The sequence below is a fragment of the Eurytemora carolleeae genome, unplaced genomic scaffold (assembly GCF_000591075.1).
Source record: "Eurytemora carolleeae unplaced genomic scaffold, Eaff_2.0 scaffold711, whole genome shotgun sequence".
Taxonomy (NCBI): Eukaryota; Metazoa; Arthropoda; class Copepoda; order Calanoida; family Temoridae; genus Eurytemora; species Eurytemora carolleeae.
This window is the reverse complement of record NW_019396737.1, coordinates 117603-141373: the sequence shown is the minus strand read 5'-3', so window position 1 is coordinate 141373 and position 23771 is coordinate 117603. Positions and strand designations below refer to the sequence as shown.

Below are 23771 nucleotides of genomic sequence, written 5' to 3'. Positions count from 1 at the left end.
CCCACCCCCCCCCCCACACTTAATTTATGATTACCTTTATCACAGATGGTCTTAGCCATCCTGGAATGCTAACCCCTGAAGTTACTGAAGAAGCCAGCTGTGCAATGAGGTAGGTTAAGGTGTTCGAGAGGTAGTTGAGAGGGGAGGGGGGGCATTTCATGTGGAAAAGAAATGAAAAAGTGTAAATGAAAATTACTGTCATATCAAATTTTCTACTTAAGAATTCTTACAATTTTAAGTTGTTATTTTACTCGTAAAACATCTAATTGCGTTGTCTTTTTACTATAATTTATTTAATTATTTGATTAATTCTCAGATTCACAGACAAGTCCTTTATAAACATATTAAAGGAGACGGTTACTGAATATGATATCATTTCAGGTAATTTGTAATAATAAAAGGAACAATCTCAGAAGATTGGCATAAGGAGAGGTTCCAAATTAGTTTGTGTTTCAACATAAGGGGATTTAATTCCGTGCAATTCCACGCAATTACGCACTATTCCAAGCAATACAAGTGTATTTGGGCGCAATTCGAACGGAATTCCAATTGAATTAAATTAAATGTAACTTAAAATTTATTATGATTAATTGATCTTAACTTCTTTTTTTTCTTAAATAAAGTGATTTTATTTTACCATGTTTTATGCAATGATTTTATTTTCTAAGAAGACTGAGCACTGATCATCTCATTTATTAGAATCTGCAGAAATATTTAAACCCTCAGTTGGGCAATGGACTATGATTGGAAACTTAACTTATCCACGGTAAGTTTACTATACCACAATTTAACTATACTTAAAGTGATTCATTGTCAAGAATATCAGAAGATTTTAATTTGCATTTAAGGACGGAGCATGTTGTTGTCACTGTTACAGATGGAGTATTTGTTATTGGTGGTCCGAATAATCCTACGGGGAAGGTTGGATTTTTTTTATTTTTCAATCAAGATGGCGATGAAAATGAAAACATGAAAAAATATAAAGATTTGGCCAAAAAAAAAAAACTATTTGATTTGCAATTTAGAAACATTTTTTACTATGAATATTTTGTAAAACAGTAAAACTTTTTTCACAAAGTTAATTTTCTCTTTTTATTCTTTTTTACTTTAAGAACAACATTGAATTATCCCTATCAAAACAGAGGGTGCAGGGAGGGGGAGTCCCCTTTATTGTTATTTTTATAATAAATCTTAAGGTTCACAATGACACAGAAAGTGTATTTTCAAGCCCCTAAATGTACCTAGATCCCATTATTTGGTTCCACATTTTTCTGTGAACATTAAAAATGAGAAAAAGTTGGGAACAAGAGTTAAAAAATATAATTCACATTTCAGGTTGAAAAGCTTGACTTGAATAATTTGACCTGGATTGATACTGGACTAACATTTATCTCTAACCCTGTGAATGAAATTGGTGCAACAGCAATTCCTGTAGATATTGTTCCTCCTTAAATAAGATTTATTAGTCAAGTTAAACAGTCCAGAGCCGAGATTTAAAAGTTAAACATGAGTAAACCTGTTGGCGAATTTCTTGGTAGAAATCGATCCGGGTTTTATGAGAACAAGACTCAACATTGAGTCTTATTCTCCAATAAAACCAACCAAGGTCGGTTTTATTCTCATAGGGCCTAACTAAGTCCAGCCGAAGAGCTTGCAGCTGTCAATCACGTGACACAGGCTGTCATAGAGTTGGGTCTTAAAGTCGGGTTTCTGGTCATATCATCTGCTAAGACCCAAGTAAAGTTCAACTCGAGACTTCGGTTTTGGATGGCCTTAAGTTTATCAAAATCCAATCGTTTTTGGTTTTTGCTCTTTAAAGTTTGAGTCTTCAAAATCTGATGAACGTAAATTTCGTAAGAACCATTATATTGGACATTTAAAATCTTGGGAATTATTTGCAGTGTCAAATTTAAGCAAAGGTTTGAAATCAAACATACTATGAAAATAATGTATCTACGTAAATTTTGAATTTTCGAAAATTTTCATCTCCTAGTCACAGTGATCTGTTTACTACAGAGAGAAAGCTTTCTAAGCAGTCTCTCATTGGTCGAATCAGAACCAATCCTGACTAGAGTTCTATCCGAGTCTGAGTCCAGGTTTTATTCCGGTTTAAGCTTCTGAGGTCTCAGCTTTGAGCACAAACTTGTTCATGGAAAACATTGATTTTAAATATCTTATTTATCCCATTTAGAAGTTTTAATGTAGCTTTTATTCTCAGGAATTTTATTAATATTTATTGTAAAATTTAATTTATCCAATATTTTTAATGTTTTTTTTCTTCATAAGATTCTTGTTAATCTTAGATGTAAGCAGTTGTAATTTAGCTTGTATTTCTCAAGATTCTTATTAATCCCATTTCAGAATCTTTTTAAATTCTATTTAACCCCACTTTATAACCTTAGATGTGAATAGTTCTTTGATTTCAAATATGTCTAATTTAACTTGCATTTTCTAAAAGTTCTTATATTACCTATTTCCTAGTTAAAAAATTATATAATTTATTAATTTTGCAAATAAAGTTATTTAAGCTTGTGTTTTCTTGTTCTTATCTTTAACATGAACCATTTTACATATTAAATATTCTAGATTTCTCTCATTGTGACCTTGCCAGGATATTTTTGCATAAAACGTGTTGGATTAACTTTACACTGGGTAGTCCAGACTGTACAGTACAACTGAGTGCATATACAGTACATGTTGTACTGGCTCTGATCATGCAAATTTTAGAGTGGGTTAAAGATGCCATTTGAGTTAGGACTTAAAGGGAGTGACTGGCTATGTAAGGTAGTTGAACTGAGTATGCAGTGTTGTGGAAAGCTTCTTTCGAATTTATTTGAGACATAATAATCTTTTTAAAGATCGGTAAATCATGAGTTTGAGTGCAAATTCGATGTTTACAAACTCCTACTTTGGGGGTGGATACATTTTCAGAATTAGTTTTTTTTTAATTATTAAATAACGATGACATAAAATGTAAAAAAGTTCTACATTAAACTACAGACGTTTCTCATTATTCACAAAGTTTTTTCAGATTTTCTAGACTTATTATTGAAAAGACGACATTTAAAGAATTTGAAGAAATCTGTGAATAAATTCAAAGAAAATTATAAATCCAATATAATAATGAAAACGAAATAATCGATTTTAGCATTGATTTATTTACAAATTTCTTTTGAGAAATATGTTCCTAACCATTACTGTATAATTCTTACTTTATTTTTCGTTGTCGTTATTTAATAATTAAAAAAAAACTAATTCTTAAAACAAATCCACCCCAAAAGTAGGAGTTTTGAACGTCGAATTTGCGCTCAATCTCAGGATTTACAGATCTTTAAAAAATTTAAAATGTCTCAAATGAATCCGAAAGAAGTTTTCCACAACACTGCATACCCAGTTCAACTACCTTACATAGCTGGTCTGTCTCTTTAAAAATCCTTCTTGATCTTTGATTGCTATCCAATGATCTGAATATTTTACAAAATATAGTGTACCCCTGAAAAGATGGGTGTCCCACTAAATATGACAGTTGGTGAATAGTTTTAAATTCTTCTTCCATAATTTGTTAAGTTCTTTGATACAAAAGAGAATAGTAAGAAATTTAACATGGCAGTCATTTTATAGAAAATTGATTTCAAAGTAAAATATATTTGAGTAAAAGAGTTTGATAACGAAATAAATGGAAAAAAGTCTATAACATTTGATATAATATCATGTCATGTTGCGTGGGACACCCTGTGATAGACTCTTTTAGTTATCTCTCAACTGTTATGTTTAGAGGAAGCCTTGTTCAAGATGGCAATGCCCGATTTACAATAGTACCCTTGAAACCTTGTGTATATTTCTGTGAGTTTCTCCATTGCTTTTTTATTACTAGAAATGTGCTAGTCACTTTACCGCAAATGAAAATAAACAGTTTAAAGAAACAAAACGATTGATATCTTTTTCATACTTTACAACATTTTCAAAGGAACCTTTGTACACCGGGCATTGTCATCTTTGAATTGAGGGTCGCTTGAAATTAAGCTTAAAGTTCCTTTAAAGCTCTGGTTTTTGAAATGATTTTGATTGTTAGTATTGATCTGAGGAAGTTGAATTTAGTGATTTGCTCTGAAACATCTTTCAAGAGCTGAGGAACAAACATAGGATATTTACTATCACTGTATAAATTTTTTTTTCTGTATAGCATTCCAATGTAACATTTGTAGAAAAACTTTCAAGATTTAGTAGCTTGTTGGAGAGCCTATACTCATGAGAAGATGACTTCATTATTATTAAAGTGAATTTGCACATTTTATTCTTTTGACCTGACTTTTCTTCTTTTTTTTTGCCTATTGTAATGAAATGATAAGGGGGAAAATGAATGACTTATTGTAAGTGAGTATCAGACAAAGACACTCTGAAAGTTTTGAAGGATTGGAATGTTGGACAACTGTAAACAATTGTTAACAACTTGTGTTAGAAACCCTTTTTGTATACTTATACTTGAAAAATAGCAATTTTATTAAAATGTTGAAGGATTTTTATTAGTTTTACAGACAGGGAGGTAAATTATCTGTTCCACAGAACCTACATTTAGGAATACCGCATGCCATGCAGCCAAGTCCTCCAAACGGATCTGTGCTTGGATTTTCACATCTTTCATCATATCCTGCTCCATTACAGTCACATTTTCCAGGGATTGGTGGGGCTTCAGTTGAGGTTTGTTGTGATGTTGGCTGGTTTCCTCCAGAACAATCTGGAAAAGGTGTGTTTCCACAAAATCTGCAATTCTTCTCTCCACAAGCTGAACATCCTAAACCACCGAAGGGGTCGTTAGAAGGATCACTACATCTTGAATCATATTCAGCACTGTCACAACCACAACCAGGGTTTGGTGGTGCTGTAGTTGGTTTTGTTGTAGATGAAGGGTTAGTTTGTGTTGGTTCACTAGACTGAGTAGATGATTGTGTTGGCTGAGTTGGATGCTGTTCTGTGGTAGTTGGAAGACCTTGAGTTGTTGACCCATATTTGCAAGGAGGAAATCCATTTCCTCCGCAATATCTACAAAAATCCTTTCCACAGGCACTACAACCTATTCCCCCTCCAGCACAGCTCTCATCATACTCTGCTCCTGGGCATCCACAATCTCCAGATGGTGGAATAGTCGGCATTGTTGGTTTAAGAGCTTCTCCGGCTATTTCTCTAAACTTTACAGAACATTCTCCCATATTATTGGACCTAAGAGCACGCTGATCTATATGATCAGATCCATGGAATTTACGCGATTCTCCTGCATTTGGAAAACAAGAAATTGTTTTTCCATCTGTAACCTTTAAAGTAAAAAATATCCCTTCTTTGTCTTTGTCAACACCAAAATGTTCTGCGAGAAAAGGTTCAGAAACTTCAACAACAATGTCTTCTCCAACCCAATGCAGGCCCTCTAGTGTGTATTCCTCGCCAATAACAACATTGGCTGCATAACCTCCTCCAAGAAGTTTAGTATGGCTTGGAACATGGTTTTGATCAATTTCATAATGCAAAATACCACCATTGTTTCCTAGGACAGGGTGATTAAAGTTTGGTGCTACATCATAACCAGGTCCTTTTAGTGTCAAATCTCCCATATCTGGGGCCCAAATTGTCAACCTTCTGATTTTTACAGATTTATCACAAACATAGCCATTATAAAGTTCATTTGGACCCGAACAACCAGGAACATTTTCAAACCCATTTAAGTAATTGCTGACAACAGACTGATAACCACCTAGCGAATCATCCTTAGAAATATATATAGGAGCCACTGGATTGCCCTCACTAGCACCAAAGAATGTAAGCACCTTCTTCCCTTCATGGTCTGGTAATACTCCACTGAAATCTACTTCCTCAAGTAAAACTTCAACATTGCATTTAGCACCTGGTGTTCCGTGGTTGTACTCCCCTAGGCCACAATGCTGTGGTGTATTAAGTACACCTCCACCTGGTAAAAAGGGGCCGCCAGCAAAAGTAACATTTTTCATTCTAAAGGAAAATGAACCCCCTGGTAACATAACTTTCAACTGTCCATGGACCATATCATTGGGGTCATTTACTATAATGGAATCTTTAACATGATATGCATCAGATTTGGCAAAATTTTTTGAAAACTTCCAGTAGAGGGCGTGCTCATTGTTTACACTTGTATAACGCACAAAAGAAATATCTCCCATAAAGTATCCTCCAACAAAAGTGTTGTGCCAGTCAAACTGATCTTCAATTAAGTTGACATGACCATTATCTGTCCCATCCTCCATAAACTCATCACAACTTGGTTTCGGTCCAAATGGCATTTTAGAAACTAATCCATTCTCATCTTGAATAACGTTTCTTGGATACTGAAAGTCAAAGTAAGATCCAAATCTTTGACAATCATGGAAAACATTTCCTTGTATTTTTCCAAAAGGTGTATGCTGGTTGCAAACAAGCCCATTAGAAAAACCAAATGGTCTTCCATCAGGTTGGGATGCTCCTTCTGTCCATATTCCGTGCTCATGGCCAACAACATGGTTACCAATAACATCATTCTTCATTCCAAACATAAAGATACCCCCTTCTTTTTGGGCAGGTCCTACTCCTAGAGAGTTCTGCCACTCTATTCTACAGTAGAAGATATCATGACAGATAAAGACATTATTACTGATCATATTGTACATTTCATTTCCATCTTCGGTGTATAGTCCAACTCCTCTATTGTCCCATCCAACATTTTTGTCAATCAAGGCCTTGTTTACCCCATGCAGAGTAACAGCAGATTGGTAGGACTCAACAAATGCATTACCCTGATAATAGATTTACAAAATTATTAAACTATAGAATTTTTAAAAAATTGATCACCTCTACAATACAGTCCTTACAATCTCTGATAACATGCAAGTGCACACAGTAACTGCAAAGAAAAATCAAATATTGAAGCCTTTTTATTGTACAAATATATTTAATTTTCTTACCGTCCAAGCACATCAAGTTGGCCACATTGCTCCATTCTAACATATTTAGTTGTATAAATGCCAACTTTTCCAGTAAACACAGGAGCTTCCATAAATGCTCCTCCATGCCATCCAAAGCCTAGAAACAAATATGCAAGTTCTGACAAGAATATTATGATCTGGATTTTACCTGCAGTAAATCTATCACTGTCTCCAGTAATGACAATTGATCTCTCCATGTTTATTACTTCTGCTGCCATCCAGAACCTTGAATATTATTTTATAACTGGATAAACTGAATGATTCTGGAACAGATTACCTGTGACCTTGGATTTCTCTAAACCCTCCCCAATGTACTGACTTAAGTGGAGAATCAAGCTTGACAGAATTAGATGTAATCTCAGTGATTTTATGCAGTGTGGATTCACCTCTGAAAAAATAATTGATAATCTCACTAGGTGTTGACTGCACATTTCTAACAAAAAGGGAAATCTTTTTGCAAACATATTTTGCATTTTGTTCACTTGCAAAAAAGGCGAAAAATTGTAAACATTTTGCAAAAATATACGAATTTTTTTCGAATTGAATTAAATGCAGAGGAAGTATTTTTTATAACAAAATAAACTTTCTAAAGCCTCTCTGAGCAGAGATTTCCACAAGTTCCTGTTAACTGTTGCAGCCTGGACACTTCTAGTTTTTGCAGAATTTTTTTGTTGTGAAAAATTTTGTATTGTTACGTTTTTTTTCTTAAATTATGTTAGCTAAATTTCCCGAAAAAGTGTTCACATTAATTCGTATTATTTTCTGATAGTATTCGTTCTCTGGAAACTATGACTTAAATGACCTGGAGGTAGTTGCAACTCCGATCCTGTCACCCACTCTCCATCCCATGTTAACAGGGTCATCTCTCAAGTACAGTTCAGTGCTTCCAGTTTCATGATCTCGATCAAGCTCACTCCATGTTCTTTCTAGTGGTCTTAACAAAAGAAACAGTTTATAAGGAAACACAATATAGGTCCATAGAGCACTATAAAGTTTTTTCATAATTTCATTAGATTTTGATTCTTATGGTCGGCCGGCAGCCAACACTATTATATTTAAAAATTTTCTTAGATGGGAAAAATTTAAATTGTAAGCCAAATAAAATTTCCGAAAAAAATAGGAAAATTCCTCTATTTTAAGTAGAAATACCTTCCTCTCAAACTTATTTTACCATCTCCAAGAACAGCCAAATATCTCTGGCCCACATTTGGATGAGAAGCTACAATTATTGTTTACTAGTTAAATATGTTCTTAATAAGACTTCAAAATAAATAAAATAATAAAATGAAGGGACTGTAAGCGTAATTTTAAGTGACCTTTCATTTAAAACGGGGCCATCCCAAATTTACAATGCTACCCTCTATACCTTTAACTGATCATCGATCGAGGACAGAGATCTCAATGTGGATATCTCTAAAACGCTGCGTTAAAAGCCGTAAAATTGTTTTGTACTCCATACTATGTGAACTCAACAAGGGTGATGGCCCATTTAATCCTGGAAAAACCAAAATATTCTTTCGTCTGTCTTGAACAAAGAAAATTTTAGATTTTAGTTGTTAAAAATTTAAATGTGAATATTTATATACTACCACTTAAGGAAACGTCTGTCATCCTTGATCTGTAAAATGTTTAAAATAATGTTGCAAATGAATGGTCACTTTAAATTAGACTTACAGTCCCTATCAATGTTCCTACCACCAGGTTGATCATGAGGATCCTTTATGTAGATAGTAGCTTTCTCCATCATTGGGCTCTCATCAGTTCCAAGTTCAAACAATCCTCCTTGCTCAACAAGGAGACCATTGGTCCTAAAATGTTGCACATTCCATGCATGGATATTTTTTACTTTATGAATTTATTTGCTTAAATATTTGCAGGGTTTATTGACAAAACTGAGGATTATATCCATATTTGTTTCTAATATTTATGTTGTCCTTTTCCAAATTATTTTACAAACAAACTGAGATTAAGTTGTATATCTTCATATCTTCACCACTCTAAACTAAGCTAAAAGCCGGGTAGGTAAAGTGGGCGTATGATAGGCCGGGTACTGGAAAATGTCTGGCTGCGCCATCAACGTGAAACTGAGCCAGCATAGGAAAGGGGCGGGGCGGTATCTGCCACAAATCATTAAGGGGTTGTTCTGGTTAAAATTCAAATTGACCCTATAGTCTACCGTGACACCCGCTCAAAAATTCCATCTCAATCCACGCATGGTTATAATTTTAGTTCTTTTACAATAATTCTCTTTTTCAAAAGTATTGGAAAACCTGAGTGTTATGTCAGATTTGGAGGTGTCCCATTTTAAGGTCCCATGAACAGTTATTGTGTTTACATCCACATTCTAAAGAAATATATGACTAGGTTACAAAACTCAAGGGTGCATATATTTGTTTGTGAATGAGTACTGAAGTTTTATTAAGATATTCCATTGAACTAAAACTAAACTAAAATATTAGCCTTTTATATGTGATTTGTGTGTTGTGATTGTAATATTTTATATGTGAGTTGTGAAAACTGGTTTGAAAGATTAGATTTTAGAGTCCTTTCCTAGATTGAAAGTGGAATAATGAAAACCATAAGCAATGTTTTATTAAGTATTACAAAGACAGCAATTTCCATTATTTAACTATTTTCTATTTTGATATATCTTTTGCTACTTAAAACATTGACTTGATTTAAGACAATATGCAAGGTTTTCTATTTTCGTACATTCAAGAAAGTTAAATCATTGATGTGTTCTGGCCTTGGGCACAAAGCTCACTTTCACTTTTAGTATTATTAATTATCTACAAATAACACAAAACTCACAATTTGAATCACTGAAAATAAAGATCTTTTAAAGAATAATTTAACTGCAAAATTACTTAAATCGAATCTAAGTTTCACATTATTGTAAATTGGAGAACAAAGATGATAGATTTTTCTGCATTTTATTTAAGTCTTGTCATAAAAAATATTAAATTGTAAATATATTTTAATCATTAAAGAACAGTATAATTTCATTATTTAGTTAAGATTTTACCTCATAAATATATTAAAAAATTAAATTAAGTATAATATATTATTAACACCTGATTCTCACTCATTATTATTGGTCAAAAGTTTAACTTTTTTGCTTTGATTTACAGCATTGTTAATTTTACCTGGTCTACCATCCATATTTCTCCAGGAGGGATAACACAATCTGCACTGCAGGACTGTATGGACCGATGAAAAGTGTTGTTCACAAATCCATAAACCTCTAATTTATGTTATCATGTTAACAAATAGTTGAAATCTTTCGAAAAATAACTTTTCTAGTAGCCGTTTGTTCTATAACTAAGAACTGAACCTTCCGTTAGTTAACGGTTTTTGCCGTTCGCTAACAGTTTTTTTCGTTGCCGTATGCTTGGATAACAATTTTCTATTAGCACACAGTTGTTTTTATTCACTTTTAAATTTGACAGGAAAAAATTTTTGCGGATTTTTTGTTGTTTTATATGAGTTTAAAAAAAACAAAAAAAACAATATTTCAAAATATTTCAAAAATACCATGCATGAGAATTTCCTGAAAATTTTCATTTTTAAGAAGACAACGATAATTTACATTTTTTTGGCTTTCCCTGTACTTTTTCGAGAAAATTAAAAATTTTACTTAACCTTGATAAGCAAAATTCCCTTAAAGGAATTGAGTATTTGACACAAACCCTGATTTTCTCATCCCTATATCCTTGCAACCCCAAATCGTAGACCTGAGATATTTCAAACTATGACTTATTTAAGATCAAATAATCTAAGTTTGAAATATCAAATGTCTACCATTAGGTGGCACAGATATATGGATTAGAAAATTTGGGTTTGTGGCAAAGACTCAATTCCTTTCCTTCAAAAGTATAATTGTAAATAATTATATTTTTAGAGCATCCTATGATGCACTAGACCTATTTTGAATGGAATCATTGCACTTTAATTGTTTCAATTACCTGATATTATTGTTTCAATTACCTGATATTATTGTTTCAATTACCTGATATTATTGTTTCAATTACCTGATATTATTGTTTCAACTACCTGATATTATTGTTTCAATTACCTGATATTATTGTCAAATAAAAGAGAAATTTCCCGGGTTTCCCCATATTCAGCATTTACTGACATGTTAGGAAAATACTTGTTTTTTCTTATCTGAGGAGATAAAAATAAAAAATATTCCTTAAAAACTTCTTAAAGAATGAGCATCTTAATAAAAACATTTCCTTTTTTCTCGTAAACCTTTTTTAGAAATCAAAGATAAGAAGGCATTGTGGGGGCCATCAATTACAAAACAAACAATCTTTATTAAAGAAACATTTATTTTACCCATCTCCCTCTTTGTTGTATTTTATCTCTAAGATAAGGATACTTAAGAACTAAGTAAAAAAACTGAAGTTACATAATAGTAAACTTAACAAATACTTTTCTGTGAATGTATAATTAAATTTATCAATTATGTGAAGAAGGGTAGACATTTTTTACTCTCAATATTTCTATTAATCTTTTTATTAAAAAACTGGCCTTTAATAAACAGAAAGTTAAGTAGACTGGTACGACTTTTTGACCTTGTAACTCTTCTTGTTTTAATTTTACGCACAAGTATGAAAGGAGAAAATATATTCAGTTGCGTTATTTTAGAAATTTAAAGAATTTTTGTTCTTTTCTCCACCTCAATAAGAAAATGCAAGCTCCAGTCACAAACTTTAATTTTCTAATCATTGTATCTTTGCAACCCGATGTCGTTGATCGTTCGTTCAGTAAAATGTTTTGTTTAATAAAATCGTTCGAAAGTTTTTTTGAAAGTTAGTTCAAAAATCCTTCTTTCAGTAAATTAATGAACGTTTTTCGAGTGAGTTAAAACAAATAGTTCGTTTAAGGAAACAAACAATCGTTTTTCAAAAGTTCATTCTAAAATTTCGCTCGTTAAGGGTCTGGATGATTTAAAAAAATGCAAACTATTATCAATAATTTTAATCAACACCACCGTTCATGAAAAATTTTGTTTGTTTTGAAAATTTCGGTTATTCATAAAAATGATGCCTATCTCTACAAACTTGTTTCTACATAAGTTTGAATCTAATAGTAAGTATAATGTTGTTGACCATAAACCTATCTTCTAACCCCCACCCTCACGTAATGTCGTCTTTACCAGCCCCAAAACCAAACCAAACAATTTCTCCGACTCTACCTCTTTACCCCAAAAAAGAAAAATCGAAACAGTGAAACGTTTAAAAAGTGAAAGATCAAATTCATAAATAACTTTGCAATCCAAAGTAAATTCCACTTTAAAAATCCGAGTTTATATTTTCAGAAGTGTTTACAAATGCTTTAACTATTCCATTAAACTCTCAAATCCTTTTCACTCCGACACAAAAAAACTAGAAAGATATATTATTGAATATTCCACTACATTTATACATTGTCATTTATTTTTACTATACCTGCATTTTATTGCAGGTTTGAAATATATCCATTTATGTGATTATTTGCAGCTTAGTGCCCGATTTGAGGAGCCTAACCAACTAACCAATGAACCAATTAACCAATGAACCAATGAACCAATGAACCAATGAACCAATGAACCAATTAATCAGCTAGTCAACCTCCATATATAAACGCCCCGCCTATGTTTTACAAATACATATACAGCTTTTTCAGAGCAGGAAATGAAGGGCAGTATTTTAAATATAACAATCTTTTTACTTTTACAAGTCAGGAATATATATTTAGGGACCATCAAAATATCTAAATTTCAATCATTTTTACTTATATCATTTTTTTTCGTTCTCATTTGCTTTAAAAAATTGTCATTTTATGAGCTATCATTTATTTACCATTATGAAGTTTTTTTAGCTAGATAAGTTAACGTAAATAAATGGTTTTATGAGGAATAAAATATTTTTGTTAATTTGAAGAGGCCTTACATATTTTTTTCAAATACATGTTTTTAATAACTGATATTTGGGCCATCAGAAGAAACCGCAGTGCTGATTGGTGGCTGGTATGGTAGGAATTTCTTTACTGTATTCAATTTTATAAAGTTGAATTTCTTACTTTATGACGGTGCCAGTTCATGCCTTTATAATATAAAATCATTTTTAATGAATGTGATCATTATTGATAATGAATAACAAAATCTAGGCACTAAAGTTGAATCCTACCCCTGTAAACTTGATGTAGAAGATATTGATACTGATCTGGACGGATTAGGTATCTAAATCAATATCATTCATCATCATCATCATCATCATCATCATCATCATCATTAATAATTCTAACTTTTTTAAAAATATAATTTAAAAAAATATATTTTCAACAATCCATGTTAATACTTTCAGGTGCCACAGTTTACAAAGGACAAATGTACTATTGTGGAGGCTATGCATACAGTTTAGGAAAGTATAGGTAGTACATGCAACATATTTCTTAAAGGGACTGTACACGGAATGACAATTGACCCTTCATTTATTAAAATGAACAAACGGATCATATTTAAAACTGAATAAATTGCGTACAGGTTAAAAAGAAAATAAAAAATAACATAGGACTCATTCACACTAAGCATAGATTAATTAACATATAGAACATATAGAACTCTAGATGTCGTCTTTTCAAGATTTAGGGGTTTTTCGCTCACAATAACCCTGAGGCAAAAGCCCAAAAGAGATACGCGCATGTTGCGTTAAATGACAAGACAAAAATAGAGCATACGCGTAACTCCTTTGGATTTCTGCCTTAGGGTTATTGTGAGCGAAAAACCCCTAATTCTAGAAATGACGACAACTAGTGTTCATCTGTTATTGTTAATTAATCTATGACACTAAGGATCTATCATAATCAACAATACAGCCTAACTTGCATCTGTGTTCTTTTCCAGGAAATCCTGTTGGAGGAACGAAGCTGGATCTTGGAGAGAAGTTGCTGAGATGAATATGGAAAGACAATACTTTACAATGAATTCGGTTGGGGATATAGTTCTAGCAGTAGGAGGGGTTGTGGTCAGAGAGTAAGTACAGGGTTAACAACTAACAGGCGCGGATACAGGATGGGGGGGCGAGTAGTCGAAAACCCTCCCTTTGGAAGGGGGGTCAAGAGTATTTTTTGACCCCTCCCTTTTCTGGAGACCAACTTAAAAGTTTACTGTAGATTTTAAGTTTTGACCAACGCTTTCAGTGATTGATATGATGCATTCCAATTTTAAAAATTAAGTATATCATGATTTCAGCATAGAAACACATTTTAGTTTGTAGTAACATTACAGCGACATCAAAACCATAGTAGGGGTGTACAAATTTATGACATTTTTCATAAACTTTACTAATGCAATATTGCATTCTACTTGGAATTTGTATTGCCATGTTTTGAAAATAAAATGTTTACAATAATCTGAAATGACTCCCTGAACATGGTTGTAATGATAAAAAATGTAAAAAACCATCAATACAGATGAAAATTAAAATTTTATCAGATATTCAATACATGGGTATTTTTGAAATAGGGTTGTTTTCCCAAAATTAAATCAAATCAACAATTTAAAAATATTGCAAATTGGCCGGAAAAACAAAAAAATTTAGACGGAAAAAAACTATTTTTGACCACAGCTCATTCAAATTTATAATATTTTGAACTCTTTGAATTTTTGAACTTCGGTTTCAGTCAGAATTTCAAAATGCTTTTAAAAATTTGATTTTCACTTTATCTTTAAACCTAATCTGAGGGAGTCACTTTTTGTAAAAATTGCATTTTAATATTATACCTAAAAATTCCAAGAAGAATACAATTTTGCTTCTGTAACATGATTTACGAAATATTTCACACAATTGCACACCCCTAAATAATGAGTTATTCTCGACCTAATTACGTGCCATCCTTATATATGCATGTAAATATTTGTTATGTCTAGACGCCTGAACAAAAAATTTGAAAGTGGCAATATTTTACATATTTTAAGAGCAATATGTTATTTTGAGCGCTTAAAATACTCACTTTTAGAGCTAATTCCTTAAAAAGAATGCAAGTGCTTTAAATGAGAGCATGCTAAATTCTGGTTCGCTGAGCAGTGGTTAGCGAGGCACACGGATATGTCATAAACTTAGTTTTTAGCAAGGTTGTATAATAAGGTTAGTTACGCTCGATGCAGCTCCAATGAGGGAGGGAGTCCAGAGTTCCTCAAATAGTAATCACCGCCACCCAAATCTGTTTTGCGGCAAGCGCGCTCCTCAATTGGTAATCTCCACCACCTCTATTAGTAATCACCGTAAAATTTTGTTTTCTGTGATTTGAATTTAATGCACTTTTAACACAATTTTCGACATCTATCGGGGTTTTACGGCATCTGTCTTGACTTAAACTAAATTTTCAAATTATTTTCAGATTTGTTTGGTCAACAAAAACTGAGAATCAAGACACAGTTCATTTTAGCCGAATCTTAGATCCAATTCGCCACTTTAATGACTGCATTTCATGATTGGCGTCAAGATACAAAAAAGGTCGGGCTGCCTGTATACTAAAAATTATCTCATCGCGCCCAAAGTAATATCAATCTCCATTTAAAAGATATTTTCAAAAAACCTTTACAGTGTTTAGATTTTTGTATTCGCCAACTCGAGTTCAACATCTACAACAAAACTAATTATATGCATAGAAAGGACTTAAAATTTACTAAAAATTATCTCATCGCGCCCAAAGTAAGATCAATCTCCATTTAAAAGATATTTTCAAAAAACCTTTACAGTGTTTAGATTTTTGTATTCGCCTACTCGAGTTCAACATCTACAACAAAACTAATTATATGCATAGAAAGAACATAAAAGTTTGAAAAATTAGTCTCATCACACCAACTACTGAAAATTAAGTATTTAGTCTAATAATGGGTTAAAGTTTCCTCATTATATAAGGAGTTTAAAACAACATTCAGAGGAAAATGCGCAAACATTCTTAAAGCGAAACTTGAAACTAAAAAATGTAATATATTTCTAGCACTTAGTGTGGCATATTTATTGATTTATTTTCGAAACTAAGGAGCAATAAAGAAAGCTTTAACAATATTGTACACCATAGGGCCATTAAAAGAGGTCAGTATGGTCTTATTTCTAAGAAATAAACGATTTAATTTTATGCTTTTTTGGGCTGATTACTATTTGAGGTGGTGGAGATTACCAATTGAGGAGCGCGCTTGCCGCAAAACAGATTTGGGTGGCGGTGATTACTATTTGAGGAACTCTGGACTCCCTCCCTCCTCCAATGAACGGAAAATGTCATCTACCAAGATAGAAGGATAAACATGACGTCACTGATTGTAGAGGCGAGAGTGACGCATAGCGGGGTATTTTACGGGGTCATGGGAGGGGAGGTTTTTTTTTGTGTTTCATGGTGAGAATGGACAAACTGAATATATTCTGATAATCTTTTAATTTACAAACATTGTACAGTCAAACCCTTAATAACGAATACATCGGAAGAATTTTTCAAATGTCGTCTTGACAATTTTTCAATGAGTTTTATACTATATTACGGAAATTTCAGTATTTGCGAAAATAAATAAATAGCCATGAATATGCGGAAACAGTTTTAAAGAGTTCCATATAATCATTCAATTAAAAAAATAAATATCTGCAACATTCCATTATCAGAAAGAGAAGAATACGACATTTGAAGAATTCTTTCGATGTATTCGTTATTAAGGGTTTCACTGTATGAATTGTAGCTAGCATTGATTTATAATGCTTTCAATTTATAATTAATGTTCCAGTTTATATATTTATCCTAGAATGGATCCTGTAAACCCGCAATTTATTTATATGTTGTCTTTGTTACAGCGAGCTTTTCGGAAGAGAAACATATATTTTATAGCAAAAGCACAAGAAAGAAGAGGGGTTTTGGGATAATCTAAATATATAAATAGGCTTTAATAACCATATAGAAAAGATTCAGAGGCGCCAGGAGCACGCTGAAACCTTGATTTAGTCATAGTAGCGTGTTAAAAAATCCTATTTTAAGAGTTTTCAATGAAGTAGCGGGTTTTCGGTCGAAATTCTGCACTAAAACATAATATTTAAACAACTTAGAGACTTTCTCCTAAAGAAATGCTTATGCTGCCAAGGTTCATTTGACATAAATAAGAGATTTATGGAATAAACTCATTTTGGCTGACCCCCCTTCCAATACCAAACTGTGTGACGTCATATTCGGTATTTATCTATCTATCTTAGGAGACGACATTTTCCGTACATTGGAGTGCATTGCGAGTAACTAACCTTATTATACAACCTTGGTTTTAGACATCTTGACACAATTGAACAGTTTGATGGAACATCCTGGATTATTCTTAAAGATCGTTTACGATCACCCAGATCCAACCACTGTGCAGTCACCATCAGGTAATTCTTAGATAATCAAAACATATTTTTTGAAATATCTTAATTATTGTTGTTTTTTTATTTTAGTGATTCAGAAATAGTTTTGTTGGGTGGATATGATGGAAAAATCCAAGCTTATGTTGAAAAATATCATACCTTGGACGGATGGACAACCTTACCCAACATGCTAGCAGCAAGGTGAATAATTTTACTGCCTTCTGATTAACATTAGATTAGTGACCCATGCTTCTTCCAGTAAAGGGATGTTAAGTTATCTAATTGGTCTTAAAGACAATTGTGAAAAAATTCGCGCATTTTCATCTCAAAAGACAGTGTTCATCAACTTTTTTGCAAGTATTAAATTTTACTTAACCACTAATTCCCTCGATTAACAATGCTTTAAAAACATTCCTCGCTAATTTCGTGAGTTGTATATAGCTTATGTACAATCTTGAGGAAATAGTAGATTTTTGATGTAAATAAGAAAACGTTTATTAAAGGTCTGACCATGACTGTGTACTTTACGGCGATGAAATTGTTGTTGCCGGTGGAATAACTCCTAATGGAGGAGATAGCGTTGAGGCTCTTAACCTGAAAACTCTTGAGTGGCGCCGCCTTCCCTCCCTCCAGCTTTCCCGAGACTTTGTGAGCATGGAGGTCGTTAATGGAGACTTGATGGTATTTGGGGGATATGGAACAGAGTACTCAGCTGAAGTGTTTGATGGTAAAGAATGGAGAAGAGTAAACCTAGAAGAGGGTCATCTCTACCATAGTTCAGTCACCATGCCGTGTTCAGAGTTTTGAATTTACGACATAAAATAAGTTTTGATTATTTGACATCAATATGAATAAATGAAACATAAATAAACTGATCACTGGGTTTCAATGATAATTTAGAAATGGACTCTTTAAATATTTATATGTATGGATATTCAAGATTTTGGGAAAGGAATTGAGTCTTTGCCACAACATCAAATATTATAATCCCTATATCTTTGCAACCTGATAGTGTAAACTTTTTAAACTTAAAACTTATGTTTTATGATTTATTTGTCAAAATAGTTTGAAATTTTTAAGGTCTGCTATATTAGATTTAAGAAAATCAGAGTTTGTGGCAAAATCTCAAAATTATGAAGTTTTATGGGACAAACATTAAAAAATTAATAAGATGAAAATCTTTATTCCAAAAAATATACAGAACAATATTACTAAAGAATACATAAAAAACTGATTTCTTTAAATTCAAACATTAAAAGTTACATTTTTCCGATAGTACATATACAACACATATATGTAGAGATCAAATCAGGGTATTTAAAATAAAAAGTCCTAAAAGGAAGTGATCAGCAAGGATGGATAGTTGAGCTAAGATTGAATGAAATATTAGGATTGATCATGGTCAGATGTTTTACTCTATAAAATTTGTAAGTAAGGGCGCAAATTCAAATTTTCAGCAGACCTATTGGCATATAGACTATTGGAGAATCCAACCTCATAGCATTCCCCTCATAGTTGGTCACCCCCTTAACAGCAAACTATTAATCTTCAGATTTTTTTTCATGAAATTTTATATATGTAAAAATAAGTGGTTTAATTGCCAAAATGGACAGAAGAGGTTTGAAGAAAATTTTTTAATAAAACTTACAATTTATAGTTTACAAAATATTTTTTTTTATTTTCACTAGGTTACAGTAAATAAATAGGTCAATAAATCCCCCGGTCAATCATCATTACTAAATTCTCATGGGTAAAATGTCTAACTAGAAGTAAAAGCTCAAAACTGTAAACATTTTAATTGCAGGGTAACATCTCCCTACCAAGACATGGAAAGGGGAAAAGGGAGGGGAAGGGGGGGAAGTGGGAGGAAAAGGTGGGAAAGGGGTGGGGGTAGTCAATATTGTTTAATTAGAAATTGTAGAGAATATGTCAACAAATAGCTCTTGTCACATAGTAGCATAGTCCAAAGCTAATGCTTATGGTTTTGGTTTTTTTAAAATTAATAACTTGGACAAATTTCATCATATTTAAGATACAAAAATCTTAAATACGTCAATCAAAAACCATAAGATTCCCTACATAACCCGCCTCCCCCTAGCAATGCACTTTAATTGAAAGGAATTAAATGTTTGAAGGACAAATTGTACACATTAACATACATATTTTTTAAAGCTTACCTTTGGCAAACTTATTCTTTTTACAGATGAAATTTGTACATTGTAGAAAACGTGAAACAAAAAGAACATAATATACATCTTTTTTTACAGTTTTTATTTTTATAATTTTAATACTTAAATCAATTATTTGGTCAGTGTCAATGCCTTTTCAAAATAAAATATGTTTTTCAACATTTTTTTCGACGGATTCTTTCAATTTGTTCAGCTATCAAATTTTATAATTTTAATTCTAATTGTTTAACCTGTATATTAAAGAAAGCCTAGGTATAACTGGACAACATCAGGAGAAAACTGTAATTCGTAAATGTCACTTTTGAGCCGTGATACGATAACGAATTGTTTCCCCCTGAAGTAAGAAAGCTTGTTTTACTAATCACTCGTGTACAATACTGACAATACTAGTTTCATTTTAATATAAGATGAATATTTGGAAGAAATTGATATATTAGATTTCAGTAATTGGCATTGTTTCAAATTCTAACATGCACGTTATTAAAATGATATGGGATGGATAAGGATATGTTGTAATATATAGATATTAATAACTTTCATGTTTAAAGGGACCGTGTGCGTAATTTCAAGTGACTCTATATTTTCAATTCTCACATGGCAATATAAGAAAAAAGGAGTAAAACTATTGAAGCTAGAAGTACGCAATATCTTCCACATTACTGATTAGATAAAGGTTTAATGGCGCGCAGCATTGTGAATAGCCCATTTCTGAATGAAACGTCATCTAATGACATCCCTTTAAAGTAAATGTTGACATAATTCCAAATTCCTTCTGTTCAACAAAAAAAGTTTTCTTCAACAGTTCCCTTTAACCCTTTCTCAGGTGAAACCAACCATATTTGAGCCGCGGCTTAAATTTAAGCTGCTGCTCAAATTCTTTAAATTCGGCCTGAGGTCCCAGGATTAAATTGTGGAAATTTAATGCACTTGTATTAAATTTTCAGAAAAAGAAATGAGTCCTCGAACAATTTTAAATTTTCTAATTCCTATATCTTTGTAATCTGTAAACCTTTGATATTCCAATCTTGGACTATTTAATAGATCTAGCAGAATTCATACTTTGAAATATCAAAGATATAAAACATCTGGTTGCAAAGATATAGAGATTATAGTAAACCATTATTTAGCATGCTATCGTTGTAAATAATTATGGTACAGTTAAAGATTAAGTTAACAGCTAAACTCATATATGTAAACAGTTTTCACGCAATTGAAAAGTTTAAATTTAAGTTTCACATGGATATTTTTTTTGTTGCCATTTCGGCATTTCAAATCTTACATACAAGGAACCATAACATGCTCAGTCATATACAGAAAACAAGAGACTTTTAAAACAAATATTTTAGAACAAATATACAGGAGATCAATACAACAACAAATGTTCCACATACAGGGTACCCCCAGAAGATGAGACTTCAGAGACGACTGTACAGAATTCATTTAGTTCTTTTTACATTCATGGTTTCTTGCAGCTGGTTGTCTTATCCTAGTGCGTAACCCTGTATTTGAGACTGATCATTGTTTATAAGAAGACTGATCCTACCTCAAGATGTATTTCTAACTGATGAGTAGACGATCCTATCTCAAGATGTAATTCTAATTGATGAGTAGACGATCCTACCTCAAGATGTATTTCTAACTGATGAGTAGACGATCCTATCTCAAGTTGTAATTCTAATTGATGAGTAGACGATCCTACCTCAAGATGTAATTCTAATTGATTAGTAGACGATCCTTCCTCAAAATATAATTCTAATTGTAGAATGCACTGTATAGTATAGTACCTATTGTTCACTGTACCGTACTCTGTTCAGTGTACACTGTATTGCACACTGAACTGCACTATGTACAGTGTACACTGTACTGCACACTATACCGCACTCTGTCAGTGTACACTGTGCTACAGACTGTACTGTACTCTGCTTAGTGTACAATATACTGCACACTGTCCTGTACTTAACTTTGTACAGTGTACATTACAATGTACTTTACTTTGTGTACAATGTACAATGTGCTGCACATTGCTTTATTAAGTGTACTGTAATTTCAGTGTACAGTAGTACAGTGTTTTTTGATCTGAAATGATCCTAATTACAAAATCGTTTTTTGTTCATTAAAAATACCAATCGTTTAAAATTGTTTGTTTTAATAACGATTGTTTGTAATCATTTCTCTAAACGATCCAAGTCGTTTGTCCAATTCTTACGTATTTTTCTTCTGAACGACATCATCGTTCACAAACACAATGCCCATCTCTAGATTTAGAAACCTGCACCACTTCGGGTCAACAAGGGGGCCTTAAGTAAAATGTTATCGAAACTCGATTTTACTTTAAAGCTCACCTATCATTGTATGATATTGTTTTTCAAAGAATGACTTACACTACTGTACAGTTTCTAATGTAAATTACGCGCTTCGAGGATTTGTACAGTACGGAAGAATATTTAATTTTCTAATTTCTCCAACCAGTTTTTCGATGCTGTCGAATTCGTTCACGTTCTTCCTTTCTATGTAGAATAGTGTCCTAGAAAAGAATCAAAATTAGAATATTTGTATATATGCAGTATTTGGACAATTCTACATTATGATCAAGTACTACTGCAATTAAGGTTACCATCAAAAATGGATCAAAAATCAAGAAATACATGAATTTATTACATTTTAAGTCAGTTTCCAATGAAACTTTAACAACAAAAAACGTTAACATTAACTTTATTGTTTGAATGTTTGAAGTGGCAACCATCAACTTTGACACATAATTCAGGTTTTTTCCTGGTGTAGCGCGCAATACCAGGAAGAAAGCTTTTTACATCAAAATGATCAGAAGTAATAGAATAAACTGAATTTGCGGATTTTGAATACATTTTTGTGGATATCTAAAGTCAAATTTTGTTGCATTAAATACTTGAGCATAATGTTCAAGACAAGTATGTGATTCATTTTGTTACTTCACGAGAGCTTTTAAAAGAGTTTTCAATTAAATTTCCGTTGCGCGGAATTGGGCGGAATTGTGCTCAAATTCCGCGGAATTGTACGGAAGTGCGCGGAATTTCAGGGCTCGCAATTGCGCCCAAGTTAACTCCGCTTGAATTGGTAACCTTAGCTTTCAGTGAAATCTTTGCAACATTTTTTAATTAAGACTTTTTATTGTCTTACCCAAATAATCTTCTTATTCTTTTTCTCTACCTCCTAACAAACAAACAAAGCTCAAAGTTTTGGTTAAATCACGAAAAAGTGTTAGAATTGACCATAAATAAATTGATATCCTGGTTTTAAAACATTTATAGATTTTGCTAATGAGTTAGAGAAAAATGGTTTAAACATTGAAAAAAAAGGATGAAGGGGGGGGGGTATGCAAAAAAACAGAACAGAGAACAGAAAGTAAAAAAATGGAATTTAAAAAAATGTTGAAGAAAAAATTGAGATTTGTTCCTGAGTAACAAGCATTGCCCAACCAGCGTAGGGCTTAACCACTGCCACCTCCTCCTGAAAACAAAAACAAAATAAATACTTTAAAGGGAGTGCCTGGGTAGAAATGGTAGTTGAGCAGAGAGTGCAGTGATTTTTAAGAGGTTAAAAATCAATTTCAAAACTAAGCGTCCAGAAATGTGCGCTCTTGCTGAACAATTGTACACTGTGTAAACGTCTTATAGGTCTCAAATGTATCCTAACAAATTTATCTACAATAGTGCACTCTCAGTTTAACTTTAGGTCCAGCTGGTCACTCCCTTTAAAAACACTTTTGATATCAATCTTTTAATCTAAAAATAATACGATTCTATGTAGATTAGTTTAATCTGAGGCTGGCTTTGTGAATGAAAACCTTTAGAATTGGTTTACCCTAACTTGACACTAACCCGTTCAAACATTTTAAATAAATTCCTTTATTAGTCTATCTTCCCCTATAAATTTATAAAACATTGTTTAACAAATTAAGAAAGTTCAGACATTTTGAAAACGACTTGATAATTTCACCCCTGAATAATTTCACCCCTGGATAGTAAAAATTTGAATGGAATTTAAAGCTGCTCTCAACTAAACAATTGTCCTGAGCCACGGAAAACTAGAGGTCCTGGGTAAACTAGAGGTCCTGGGTAAACTAGAGGTCCTGGGTAAACTAGAGGTTCTGGGTAAACTGGAGGTCTTGGGTAAAAATCTAGCAAATCTTAACTTTTCACCAATTTCACCCTTAAATTTAGATGTTTTGCATTTTACACTTTTTTGTTAGG

The 23771-nt window shown here is 32.5% G+C and overlaps 3 protein-coding genes and 1 long non-coding RNA gene across 5 annotated transcripts in view; 3 read left to right on the top strand and 1 right to left on the bottom strand.

Annotated features, from left to right (window-relative positions):
* The window catches only part of LOC111707950 (uncharacterized), an 18910-nt gene extending 18342 nt beyond the window's left edge, over positions 1–568 (top strand). The window contains exons 14-15 of the mRNA XM_023481147.1: positions 46–109; positions 317–568. Of these exons, the coding sequence (XP_023336915.1) occupies positions 46–109; positions 317–392 (140 nt within the window). The 3' untranslated portion in view covers positions 393–568. The remainder of the gene's footprint in view (positions 1–45; positions 110–316) is intronic.
* A 102-nt stretch (positions 569–670) lies between these two features.
* On the top strand, positions 671–1923 carry LOC111707957 (uncharacterized). The gene is made up of 3 exons (XR_002766560.1): positions 671–766; positions 849–921; positions 1336–1923. It is a non-coding gene; the product is annotated as an uncharacterized LOC111707957 (long non-coding RNA).
* Positions 1924–4482: 2559 nt separating this feature from the next.
* On the bottom strand, positions 4483–11164 carry LOC111707952 (uncharacterized). Of its 2 annotated transcripts, XM_023481150.1 has the most exons (12): positions 11059–11164; positions 10130–10227; positions 9254–9327; positions 8679–8791; positions 8133–8202; positions 7786–7917; positions 7261–7371; positions 7132–7208; positions 6963–7080; positions 6850–6901; positions 5957–6794; positions 4483–5917 (listed from the first exon to the last, which is right to left on the bottom strand). In XM_023481150.1, the coding sequence occupies exons 1-12, from the start codon at positions 11111–11113 to the stop codon at positions 4530–4532; spliced, it is 3126 nt and encodes a 1041-aa protein (XP_023336918.1). In that variant the 5' UTR covers positions 11114–11164; the 3' UTR covers positions 4483–4529. The 2 variants fall into 2 exon arrangements, with proteins under 2 accessions (XP_023336918.1, XP_023336917.1); XM_023481149.1 differs by having other exon boundaries at positions 4483–6794.
* Positions 11165–12392: 1228 nt separating this feature from the next.
* LOC111707953 (kelch-like protein 17) lies at positions 12393–18242 on the top strand. The gene is made up of 8 exons (XM_023481151.1): positions 12393–12728; positions 12972–13004; positions 13140–13208; positions 13337–13403; positions 13876–14004; positions 17279–17377; positions 17444–17554; positions 17857–18242. The coding sequence occupies exons 1-8, from the start codon at positions 12665–12667 to the stop codon at positions 18158–18160; spliced, it is 876 nt and encodes a 291-aa protein (XP_023336919.1). The 5' UTR covers positions 12393–12664; the 3' UTR covers positions 18161–18242.
* The last annotated feature ends 5529 nt before the right edge of the window (positions 18243–23771 follow it).